Raw genomic sequence first — 12,600 nt, forward strand, 5'->3', positions numbered from 1 at the left:
CACCAACAAATCCTTTTGTCATGGAAGTACTTTGGTGCTTCTAATACAGAAGTAGTCATATTAGTATTACCCTAAAATTACGTGAAATGGGACGTGGTGGCTCAGTGGCTAAGATGCTGAGCTTTTGATCAGAAGGTTGCTAGTTCAGCAGTTCAAATCCCTAACACAGCGCAACAGAGGGAGCTCCTGTTACTTGTCCCAGCTTCTGCTAACCTAGCAGTTCAAAAGCATGTAAAAAATACAAGTAAAAAAATAAAGACCACTTTGGTGGGAAGATAACAGTTCCATGCGCCTTTGGCATTTAGTCATGCCAGCCACATGACCACAGAGACGTCTTCGGACAGCATTGACTCTTCGGCTTAGAAACAGAGATGAGTACCACCCCTAGAACCGGAAATGACTAGCACGCATGTGCGTAGGAACCTTTACTAAAATTACCTGATTTAAGAGTATTCCCACCTTGAATTAATGGTTCATATAACAGGAACAAAACTGCGAAACTTCATCTTGACCTGAAAAGATTTTTAAAAGGGCAAAGAGATAGGAGGATAAGAAAGGGACAAATGTATTTTTCTACTCTTGCATCTATTGGACAACTTCCAAAATATTAAGCAACATACTGTTTTATTTTTTAAAAAGAGATTTAATTGGTTATGGTACTCAAGCTTCCATTCTCTTCATCTCATTTAATGTTTGATTTGAATTAAAAAAAATACCTACACAGATATATTTATAGGTGAGTTTAAAAAGTAAGCTCTTAATACATTTTTAAATGTAAAATGTTTTTTACATATTTTAGAAGTTAGAATATTTTTAAAAATATCTTTCAGTAAAGCAAAAGGAAATCGGACATTGTGAAAAACTGTATGGGGGACATTGGGAAATCATGCAAATGATAGCCATAATTCAATTCCTTGCTAGAATAGTTGCTACTAGTCTGTTCATGTAACACAGTCTTCAAAGACTATGTTTCTAGAGTGTTATGTCAGCTGTTAATTGCAACTTTGGGATGTTTTCCTTTTGGACAGCTGATACCACATCCCAAGAACAAAGACAATTATAATACCAAAAGCCAGATAAATTTTTTCTTTGCCTTGTCAATCATCATATTTTTTTAATGGATATGTTGACCATTTTTTAATACATTTGATAATATTCAGAGCTGTGACTAAAAACAAGTTAGCTTTTTAAAACGTTAGTGCAGACTTGAAGAACTATTTCTTTCTGCATTGGATCCAATCAGTGCAGTGGATTCTTTCTCAAATAAGAAATCTAGGAACACCACTAGTTGAACCTAGTTAAACCATTTTTGAAGCTGCAATTTTTCATTGATTAACCAAATAAACTATATAACTGGCAACCTTACATGAGAAATCCCCATAACGTAACTTCCTTGAAATAGATATCATCAGTGCCAAAGCCACCCCCACACTTGCCCATCCAACTCTTAAGCCTATTAAAGCACAACTGACAGAAGATGGTGAAAAAAAGCTCAGACGCTATTCATGGGACAGGAAGATTTATTGCCTTAGGATATGCTTTCTGTTGACAAGCTGGGTGGGTGGGTGTGGCAGCTGTCTCTGCTCTCCCCTCTCCTTCCTATATACAAACAGACACTATCTCTTTGCTGGATTTGTACAAACTCTTGCAACATTCTTACTTGATGTAAATTCAGTAGTTTCTTTTTCCTTCTCATTCTAGTAGGCAACGGACAACAGAGGCGCAGATCCATTCAAGATCTTAGTATAGCTGGAACAGATTCCAACCAGGTAAATGCACAATGCGGACAATTCATTTTAAAATTGCCTGAATTTTATAAATTTAAGAATTGTATGTCACCTATCAAATTGAATATCTAAAAATTGGAATATATAAATATATCTAATGAAAACTAGGATTGGGAATACATAATGTAAATGATGAAATCTTTTTTTCCTTTATAGGAAGTCCATTTAAATTAACAAAAAAATATGTAATCATTTTTCTCTCAGCTTGGCCTTTACAAGCTTATAATTCTGAAAAATAAGCCATTGAAAGATATATAAGAGTTAGTTCTAGGTAAATTACATTTAAAAGACATGATTTACACATTGGAAATCCCAGGTATGGTTATCAAACTGTGTTATGAACTATGTATTTCTTGGGTTCAGTAAAGTTTTGATCTTCCTCTCTTGGAAATATATGCAAATATGTTCAGTGAGGCTTGTGTCAAATAAGGATGCTTAGAACTACAACTTTGATTAATTTCACAGTTGCGTTTCTTTACTGCTAAATACTAAGCACTGATGTATATTGAAAAAGTTACTAGGACTTAGTGGTTAAGGGAAACAAGAAATAATCTAAAATGTTACAAAATGATATTACTTACATGAATGTGTACAGATACAGAGTATCTCATTTGTATTAGTTGATGGTTAAAAGTGAAAGCACTGAAGGAAGAAGGGTAAAACCGCTATTATAAACAGTTTGTTTTTATACATAACTTAGGCTTTTGGTAACATTTTAAATGGTAATTTTTAAAGTGTGAATGCAGGGTTTATATGCAGTTACATGTCGATGTGATCTTTGTAATTTTATGATGAGTAGGGATTAAATTTGAGATAGGAGACTGTCAGTGTACATATATTTACACACAAAATCCTGATATCTTGATTTAGCAAATCAAGAATAATAAAAAAATTGCAGTAGAAATCACTAACCACTGCATCACTACAGCTCTAATTCTTTCATGAATTTTTCTAGTCCCTTTCAAAACTAGTAGCCATCAAGATACCTGATGCAAGTTCAAAAAGTTAAGCATTTTTAAAAAGTTGTTCCATGTATTGGTCCTGAATCCCTCTGCATTTAATTTCCACGAATAAACCTATTTTTAGGAGTCAGATAAAAGAGAGAGAGAAATTTCTACTCACTTCTTCTCCTTATTTGATTTTATGTACTGTGTACCCTCTTGCTCAATTTCTTTGTAAACTAGAAAGCAGGCTGTAATAAACCTCCTGAATTGGTTTTTCCTTCTCCCATTTTGGTACTTATTAAACTATATAATACAGTTTTTAAGATGCAACAAAGCATAGCTATAGTAGGCAGAAGTTCTAATAGAAGGTCACTGAAATGTCTGCATTGGACCACAGCATTTGGTTTTGCTTTTAGGTGAGATAAAGATGACAAAATCTTTCTGTGATTAATTAATCCGTAGAAGAACTTTGTATTTATAGTATTGTCATTTGCTTGCATTAATAGTAAGAGTTTGTTTATTTTTAATTATCGCTACAGAATAGCAGAAACAGCAGTAGATCCTCTAGTCCTAGTGTGAGAATGATCACTACCTCGGGACCAACCTCAGAAAAACCTGCTCGTAATCTACCATGGACCCCAGATGATTCTGCAGGTAAAAGAATCCCTGACCCTATGGTTGTTTATCATTTAATGCTTTATGGAGTGTTGGTAATTAACATGGTAATGTATATTAACCAGGCGTGTAAAACTACAATTTTAGACTGTAACTCTAGAGTTGTTGGTAAACATTGCTGAGCATCTGTCATGGAGTAAATTAGGGTAAATGAGAATATTGCCATAGCCGCACCATCTTTGTTTCGTCCTTCACACACCTGTAAATAGAGTGCAAAAAAGTAATTACAAGTGCCATCATATACTATTTAAGAGTCCCATTGCTACTCATAGTCAAGAAGGGAGATAAGGCAGATGCTGACCTGCCCTTTTACAAATGGTGCTGCATCATGAAAAGGTATTTTAAAAGAACCTGCAAAGTTATCTCCCAAATTTGAAAGTTAGATGTTTACTTATTATTGTAATGCGCTCTACATGGGGCTGCCCTTGAAGAGTGTTCGAAGACTCCAATTAGTCCAGAATGCAGCCGCGCGAGCGATTGTGGGTGCACCAAGGTACACCCACGTTACACCTATCCTCCGCGAGCTGCACTGGCTACCTATTACTCTCCCAGTCCGCTTCAAGGTGCTGGTCGCTACCTATAAAGCCCTACATGGCATCGGACCTGGGTACCTGAGAGACCGCCTCCTGCCGATTACCTCTCTCAGACCAATTAGATCTCACAGACTAGGCCTCCTCCGGATTCCATCTGCCAGCCAATGTCGGCTGGCGACTCCCCGGGGGAGAGCCTTCTCTGTTGCAGCTCCGGCCCTCTGGAACGAGCTCCCTGTCGAGATCCGGACCCTTACTACCCTCTCGGCCTTCCGCAAAGCCACCAAGTCCTGGCTGTTCCAGCAGGCTGGGGGGTCTGAGAAACATCTACCTCCACGGAAATTGTGAATGTTGGTTTTGTTTTTAATATGTTGTCTTTGTCTCGTTTCCCCCTTTCCCTTGTCTTTTGTGAGCCGCCCGGAGTCCTCCGGGAGTGGGCGGCATACAAGACAAATAAATAAATAATAAATAAATAAATAAATAAATACTTTTTGGTACAAAGTATATTTCAATATATTTGGTAAGCTACAGTGCATTCAGAAAGTATTCAGACCCCCTTCACTTTTGTCAATTTTGTTATGTTACAGCCTGATCCTACAGTTGTTGAAATTCATTTTTTTTTCTCATTAATCTACAAGTGTTGTTGCAAAGGGTCTGAATGCTTATGCCAATGTGATATTTCAGTTTTTTATTTTTAATAAACTTGCAGACATTTCTAAAATTGTGTTTTCACTTAGTCATTATATGGTAATGAGTATCGATTAATGAGAAAAAAAAATGAATTTCAACAACTGCAGAATCAGGCTGCAGCATAACAACATTGACAAAAGTGAAGGGGGTCTAAATACTCTCTGAATCCGCACTTCATTTTAACATAAAATATGCAAAGATATTGATGTATGAATTATAACAATTGTACATCTTTTCATTTAAGACAGGCTAGAAAGCAATGCCCATGCAATGTTCATGAATTTTTCTCCCTTGACAGACATGAAATCTAGTATGAAAAGTTATTATTTTATACTCTGTCTTGTGATATAAATACTTATATTGAGTACAATGAAACAAATTACATAGAAAGCTATTTCAAGTAACAAAAATAATACCAAGTAATGACTCTTAATAAAAATTGACCAACATAGAACAATAGAAGAATAGTGATAATTAAGATCATAAAGACCAATCATTGGATAATTAATAAGTTTCAAAAAATGAATCATGATATATAAATTTTCCTGTCTAATGCTTTTAAACTTAGACAAACATTCCTAGTCCAAAAACACACCATTGGGATTTGGAACAAGCCCAGGCAAAGTCTCTCCAGCCACCCAGGGACTATTGAGAGTCCTGCCTCCAAGATCCAGTAGGAACCTTCCAATTTAGATGAAAAACAATTTTCTTTTTTGTTTGAGTAAAAGCCAATTAAATCCAATTTAAATAGTCAATTATTAAGTATTAGTTGAGAAGAAAGTGATTAGCACAGCCAGTTCCAATTGAACTGAGTCTAAAAAAGGGGGGGAGCGTGCTCCTCAGAGGCGATGACATCACTTTGGTAGACTCAGTTCTATTGGTTACTGACTGAATTAACCCATGCATGACCGCTGTCTCCACCAACTTTGGAGAAAGGAGCATTTTATTGTGGGCTTTGGCCCCCAAAGAGACTTCAAAGCATAAAAAAAGATCAAGCACCTTTTCTGAATTAGGAGGTGCAATTTCTTGTTAGTTCATATGTCCCTTTGGAGCAGTATGGGAGTTATGAGTTTCCCACTTAGCATATAAGCAACACAGAAACCAGAAAATAGAATCCTGAAAAATATACAGATGGTCAAACATTTTTTTTAAAAAAAATCAGATTTGCCCTTTTATTCATAAATAAATCCATAAATATCTTTAGGAGAAATGCTTGTTAAACAGCTTTGAGAAAATACTACAGGATACAGTTGCTGAAAACATCTGATGTTCTTACGAAGATTTCGGATTTAGCATTGCTTTTGATTCTTTCCTGAAGAAACTTGCATTACTTAGCAACATGTACAGTACATATACAACATACAGCCTTGCAGTTGAAAAAAATGATTTTTTTTTGTTCAAAAAATAATTTAGTTTCACAACATAAAATCCCCAAGATATATGTTGCATGTTCAAAATATACTTTAGAACAGAACAGAAACTCATTTGAACATATGTATATTGGAATGGAATTAATGTATTATGCCCATTACCAGGATGCATGTTTTTACTGTATATGTTTAAAATATAATATATATTACGCTGGGTATAGATAAGAGTGAAAACCAATGTTTAATACCTTATATTTCCCCTTTAGCTACTTCTTCAGGTATCATTCTAGCTCTTTATTTTTCAACCATAGCAAATCCTTCGTGGCAACTAGAATTACATTGTGCATCTAGTGAACTTTCATTGTTGTAATAAAAATTAACATAGTATATTAACATAAGGAACGTGGTGGCTTAGTGGCTAAGACACTGAGCTTATTGATCAGAAAGGTCAGCAGTTCGAATCCCTAGCACCACGTAACGGAGTGAGCTCCCATTACTTGTCCCAGCTTCTGCCAACCTAGCAGTTTGAAAGCATGTAAAAATGCAAGTAGAAAAATAGGAAACACCTTTGGTGGGAAGGTAACAGCTTTCCATGCACCTTTGGGGTTTAGTCATGCCAGCCACATGACCATGGAGACATCTTCAGACAGTGCTGGCTCTTTGGCTTTGAAACAGAGATGAGTACCGCTCCCTAGAGTCGGGAACAGCTAGCAAGGGGACATAAGTGCAAGGGGAATCTTTGCCTTTAACTTATACTAACATAGTATATTCAGCATTGCAGCACTTCAGCTGTCATACTGCTTTACATGATTATAGTAGTTTAGTTACTAATTAGCACAAGTACTTATGGTAGACCTGTGAATGTATCATATAACAAGAGAACACTAAAATTCAGACTATCTGTATTTTTCCAACAGACACCAATGGGTCTGATAACTCCATCCCAATGGCATATCTTACATTAGATCATCAGTTGCAGGTAAATTACTATGTTATTTCATTGTTGAATTTCCTTGGATAGCTATATTAATTTGTATGTGTAACACAATCCGGATTTGAGGTCATTACAGATTTTTTAATATATATATATATATATATATATATATATATATATATATATATATATATATATATATATATATATATATATATATATATATATATATATATATATATATATATATATATATATATATATATATTAGAGTACATAATTAGTTTGCTTGGCACAGAAGCTAACTATTCACAATGTGATTCCTGTGTTAAGTCAGAATTACTGATCTGATACAATGAATTGCAGTTTTAATTTAACACCTCCCAAGATCAGGTTGCAACATGCCAGCATTGCCATAGTGCAGTGATGGTGAACCTATGGCACGTGTACCATAGGTGGACACGGAGCCATTTGTCAGGGCACACGAGGCACTGCCCTGTCAGCTGGCCAGCACACATATGTGCACTGGCCAACTGAGTTCACCCTTTTTTAAAGCCATTTTTCACCCTCCCCAGGCTCCAGAGGCTTTATAGGAAGCTGGGGAGGGCAAAAAAAAAGCCTCCCTGAAGCCTCTGGAGCGCAGAAAATTGGCCCTACGGGCAAACTGGAAGTTCAGGAACGGACTTCCAGTTTGCTTGGAGGGTCGTTTTGACTGCTCCGGAGGCTTCAGGGAAGCTTCCTGAAGGTCCCTGAAGCCTTCGGAGCACTCAAAACAACCCTCCGAGCAAACTGGAAGTCACTTCCGGTTTTCTCGGAGGGTCGTTTTGACTGCTCCAGAGGCTTCAGGGAAGCCTTCTGAAGGTCCCTGAAGCCTCTAGAGGGCTTCTGGGGGAAGGGGGGCTGTTTTTGCCCTCCCCAGGCTCCTATAAAGCCTCTGGGGCCTCGGGAGGGCGAAAAAAGCATGCAAAAAATGGGGAGCACCTGTAGTGCGTACGTGCACACTGGCGGGGGTCACACATTGCATTATGGGTGCGGCACGCCTGCACACGACCCCCCCTGCGCTCCCCCCACTTATGACACGCGAGCCAAAATAAGTTCGCCTGCCATAGTGCATCTCATACTCTGAACTCAACACTTAACATGGTTCATTGGAATCTGAATGGTGCTCCATTCCAGGGAAAGAACAGGAAACCTGTGGTGGGAGCTGCCCATTTAAAATGCATTTCTTCAAGAATGACAAGTTCAAAAGGAAAGATTTTGTCTAGCTACTTGTATTTTTTGCTAGAAACCAAATGAAATGCTATATTAATTTTGGGATTTGACAATTAGAACTGCCTATGATTGCAGAAATACTTTTTAATACTGAATTTTTATTTTCAAAACTATTGAAAACGTTGATAGTTATTTTTCTATTTTTTTTCATTATTCATTTGCATTTTCTCCTCCCCTATTTTCTTTTTAAATCTTTTTTCTTGTTTTTTATATTTTATCTTTTGCAGAAAGGTTCAGGCAGCACCATTACATATTATATAGATCATCTGATACTCTTTGCCTGGGACAGATATTCTTTCATTAATAAAGAAACACCTTTTTTTGCTTGCATTTCTGGCAACAAGATATATTATGGACAAATTTTAATTCTCATGCTTCCAAGAGTTGGAATAATTTATTAAAAAATATTTACATCTATGTTCATATAACAGTTGATTTGGTTTTTTATCTGTATGTATGATTTTATTTTCAGCCTCTAGCACCATGTCCAAACTCAAAAGAATCTATGGCTGTGTTTGAACAGCACTGTAAAATGGCCCAAGAATATATGAAAGTTCAAACAGAAATTGCCTTATTGCTGCAAAGAAAGTAAGTTTTAAAATATGTTCAATTGTGTAGGTAATTTCATTCATAAATTTGACAAAGCACAACATTTTCATTTCATAGTGAGTAGGATGCACTGTGTCCACAGTCCTGAACCACTAATCTGAAGGTGCCAGGTTCAGGGAGGCTAATCTTACGTTTGTGATACTGTTTCCAGACTCACAATGAACCCTTGTTGCCTAAATAGAAATTTCATTTTATATTTCATAACATTTTCTTCAGTTCTCTTCATTCTACTTCAACCATCAGTCTAAGGCAGAATAAATTGTATTAATGTATGACTGATGGTATCAGAAGTACTTTTAACTCTTAGTGTAGTGAAAAAAGAGTACTTGCCAGTATTTCCTGTTTTCATAAGTAGGTTCCCCAAAGTACATGGCTTAAGTGTAGCATGTACAAGGTGTCTTGGAGTCCTAGAGAAAATTGAAATAATTCAACACAGATGTACTAGAAATATTTAGTAATCTAAAATAGAGACTTAAAGTGTTTTGAATGCTTGCCTCATCTATTAAATGAAGGGACACCCATGAGGGGAGAAATCAACATGACTCTTACTTTTGCTATTTTAGCAGCTATTCATCTCACCATAGAACATTCCTATTTTAGGAATGGTGTAAAAATAACAAAACCTGAATGTGTACCAAAATAATTCTATATAGTTAGTTAGGTGTCTTTTTTTTAGCAGTTTTGTGAAACCATAGAAAACTGTTGACAGCTGTTAGGGACACAAATGGTTCACTGATATAATAGGAAAAATATTTTCTATTTTATGTTCACTGCAACATAAGTATTTCGTGTCATTTCGTAAAATGAATCTTTCCATTTATCTCAGGATAATGTTACTTACAATAATACTTCCATCATGTTATGATTTCCTATGTTTCTGTGTCATACATAATTTCACCGAGGCAGTTATTCCTTTACCCTATCTTTCTCCATACCATGGGCTCAGACAGGAGGAGGGATATATGCATACATTTACACACACAAACGCACAGATACAAACCCACCCACCCCAATAAAACATAAAGCTACATATTAAAAGAAGATACTGGGAGATTGCAACAAAGATGCGTATCTTTCCTCTTTTATTGTCAAATATTTTGCATTATGCATAGATTACTGCATACATAGATTACATGCACATAGAAAAAATATGTGTGAATATGTTAAGTTGCATAGCAATCTATTGTATTCCAATTACTCTTGACTGCAGTTTCTACAATGCTTGTCATTGTGCTGGCTAAAAATGACAGATGTTAAAAATTTAGAGGGCATTCAGATACATAAATATGTAGGCAAAAATAGGTATTTGCACCTTAATGGGTCTGTGATCCAGACTGTATATCAGACATCTAGTGTCTTTTTTTCTGGCAAATGATTAATCAACTTATTGAATTTAGCTACCAATGAAATTGCCTATGAATATTTTTAATATTGTGAATTAATTAAGTAACCTTCTGAATTAATATAGGCAAGAACTAATAGCAGAACTGGACCAGGATGAAAAAGACCAGCAAAATACATCACGTCTAGTACAAGAGCATAAAAAGCTTTTAGATGAAAATAAAAGTCTCTCCACCTACTACCAGCAATGCAAAAAACAATTGGAGGTCATCCGAAATCAACAACAGAAACGTCAAGGGACATCATGATTCATGGGACCCCAGATTGACAGTGAAGCACAGGAACTTCTTTTTTTTTTAATTATCCCATAATATGACAACTTCCTTATTGGTGTGTGCTGAATGTGTAGACCTGCTGCTCTTCCAAAACCAATGCAGTATGGTTTTCTTTGGGTGAACATTGAGTTGTTTGAGAAAGTTAAGAGCGGCTACATGAATAATCAACACACTAACCACGAAGCAAAATATAATGAACTCTGGCTGTTTGCATGCCCCTTGTGTGATGGCTATCCTACCAAAACTGATTAAGTGGCTGCTATATTGTAAGATCATTAGGTTTTCATGCAATAGGAGCAGTATAGAATTTTTCTATTTTTAAAACGTTTTTGTTCTTCTTTCCTTTTGAACTGTTTGCCAAAGCAGTCATTTTACAGGACTCCTGATTAGATCATGTTCAAGAGATAATGCTGGTGAAACAATGCATTCTTCTAATTGTGTTGTTCTTCCATGCATTTGGCTCCTCTCTATCAAAGGGATTTCTTAGGCATATCTCTTAAGTATTCTGATGCAGTGGAAGAGACATCAAGAGATAGTCCCTTTCAGGCCTTCCCGGTCCTTTTATATGATCCTTTCCTTGATTTCTCATCATGAGCAACCTTCCAGACCTCTAGTTAGCGGTTGACAAGAATAGTAGTTTCATCGTCTTATACTTTAGAGATTAAGTGAATTTGCTTGCAAAATACAAGCATTTCTGTTCCATCTTTTGGAAGCAATAATTAGAACTTGGTTGGAAAATAACTTGGGTTGACCGCATACATCCTCAATTTAGTAAGTTTTCCCCTTTACCTTCTTCTTTTTGTTTGTTTTATAACAAGACACACAACAAAATGATGGTTTCATATATGACTCTGTGCCCCAAATTTCAAAAGTACTGTGGAAAATACCATATGAGTTTTGCAAATCAGGTCTTTGAAAGAAGTCTAATTAAAAAAAACCAAATTTATCAAATAATTAAAAATATACCTATCAATCTGTACTTAGAATTGTTTGATAGAAATACATTAAATTTCATCTTCAGATACCAGGGGTAAGCAATTTCTTGTAGCCAGAGATGCCACTTTTCCTTGTTTAAGTATTTTTTTTTCCATCCTATGGGGGCTGGAAGAAACATGGCAATCATATCACAGGCATAAATGACATTTTTGGCCGTGAATATTTGTGGGGTGAGGCGAAGGAATATTAGATGGAAACTATTGGGTCTAATGAAACCTTAAGTATACTTTTGCTTGTTTTTCATGCCCACCAAAATCTTTTTTAACTAAAAATTTGGCAGCACAATCTGACTGGGCTTGCCTCTTGGGGGGAGTTATAAACTGAAATGTTTACATTGAAAGGTAGCTATGAGTACTGGAACTATATTTTTTGTTCTGTATGAAATACGAAGCCAAATCCTTCGCCTGTTCCTTGCAAATAGGACCTGCATTCAACACAGCCTTTTCTCATGAAGAAAATATATGATTGTAGCCTCAACATGGCAATACATTTCTTAAGCTTTTGGAACAACTTTGGGTATTGAATGACTTGAAACTTTACAGCAGTGATTGTTATTGTTAAACTACCCAAGCGCTATTTGAAATCTTGGCTTTCAGTTCAGGTTTGCGTCATATAAAATTGTCCTTTATAGAACATTCTGAAAACATTTGATCTGTGCTAGCTATTCTCTCAAAGCATGAAAGAAAAGATAAGATATTTCAAATCCACATGGTGACCCCCAAATACTTCTTTAATGTAACTTCGACTTCACAAAACTCTATGTATTACTGGCATGCATAGAGTTAGAATGTGACATTCTGTTGTCTTCTCATCAACAAGTACAGCTATATTTAATAGAGCCCTGGTGGCGCAGTGGTTAGAATGCAGTATTGCAAGCAAACTCTGTCCACAGCCTGGAGTTCAATCTTGATGGGGCTCAAGATTGACTCAGTCTTCCATCCTTCCAAGGTTGGTAAAATGAGGATTCAGATTGTTGGGGGCAATATGCTGAAATTCTAAACTGCCCAGAAAGTGCTGTAAAGCTGTATGGAGTGGTATATAAGTCTAAGTACAATTGCTATTATTAGGCCGTTTTTCCCCGGTAAGAGTTTGTGCATATAGAATTGAAGCCTTGCTA

At 36.1% G+C, this 12,600-nt stretch overlaps 1 protein-coding gene across 4 annotated transcripts in view; it reads left to right on the forward strand.

The window, feature by feature from the left end:
* MAP3K7 (mitogen-activated protein kinase kinase kinase 7) overlaps nucleotides 1-11,511 on the forward strand; it is a 34,867-nt gene extending 23,356 nt beyond the window's left edge. For all 4 annotated transcript variants that reach the window (XM_087718743.1, XM_087718742.1, XM_087718741.1 and 1 more), the window contains 5 exons: nucleotides 1,702-1,769; nucleotides 3,271-3,385; nucleotides 6,914-6,975; nucleotides 8,675-8,790; nucleotides 10,280-11,511. In XM_087718743.1, coding sequence (XP_087574869.1) covers nucleotides 1,702-1,769; nucleotides 3,271-3,385; nucleotides 6,914-6,975; nucleotides 8,675-8,790; nucleotides 10,280-10,460 — 542 coding nt within the window. In that variant the 3' untranslated portion in view covers nucleotides 10,461-11,511. The remainder of the gene's footprint in view (nucleotides 1-1,701; nucleotides 1,770-3,270; nucleotides 3,386-6,913; nucleotides 6,976-8,674; nucleotides 8,791-10,279) is intronic.
* Nucleotides 11,512-12,600: the final 1,089 nt, after the last annotated feature.

The sequence above is a fragment of the Thamnophis sirtalis genome, unplaced genomic scaffold (genome assembly GCF_051295495.1).
Source record: "Thamnophis sirtalis isolate CommonGarterSnake01/CBP01778 unplaced genomic scaffold, rThaSir2_p1.2 scaffold_6, whole genome shotgun sequence".
Taxonomy (NCBI): Eukaryota; Metazoa; Chordata; class Lepidosauria; order Squamata; family Natricidae; genus Thamnophis; species Thamnophis sirtalis.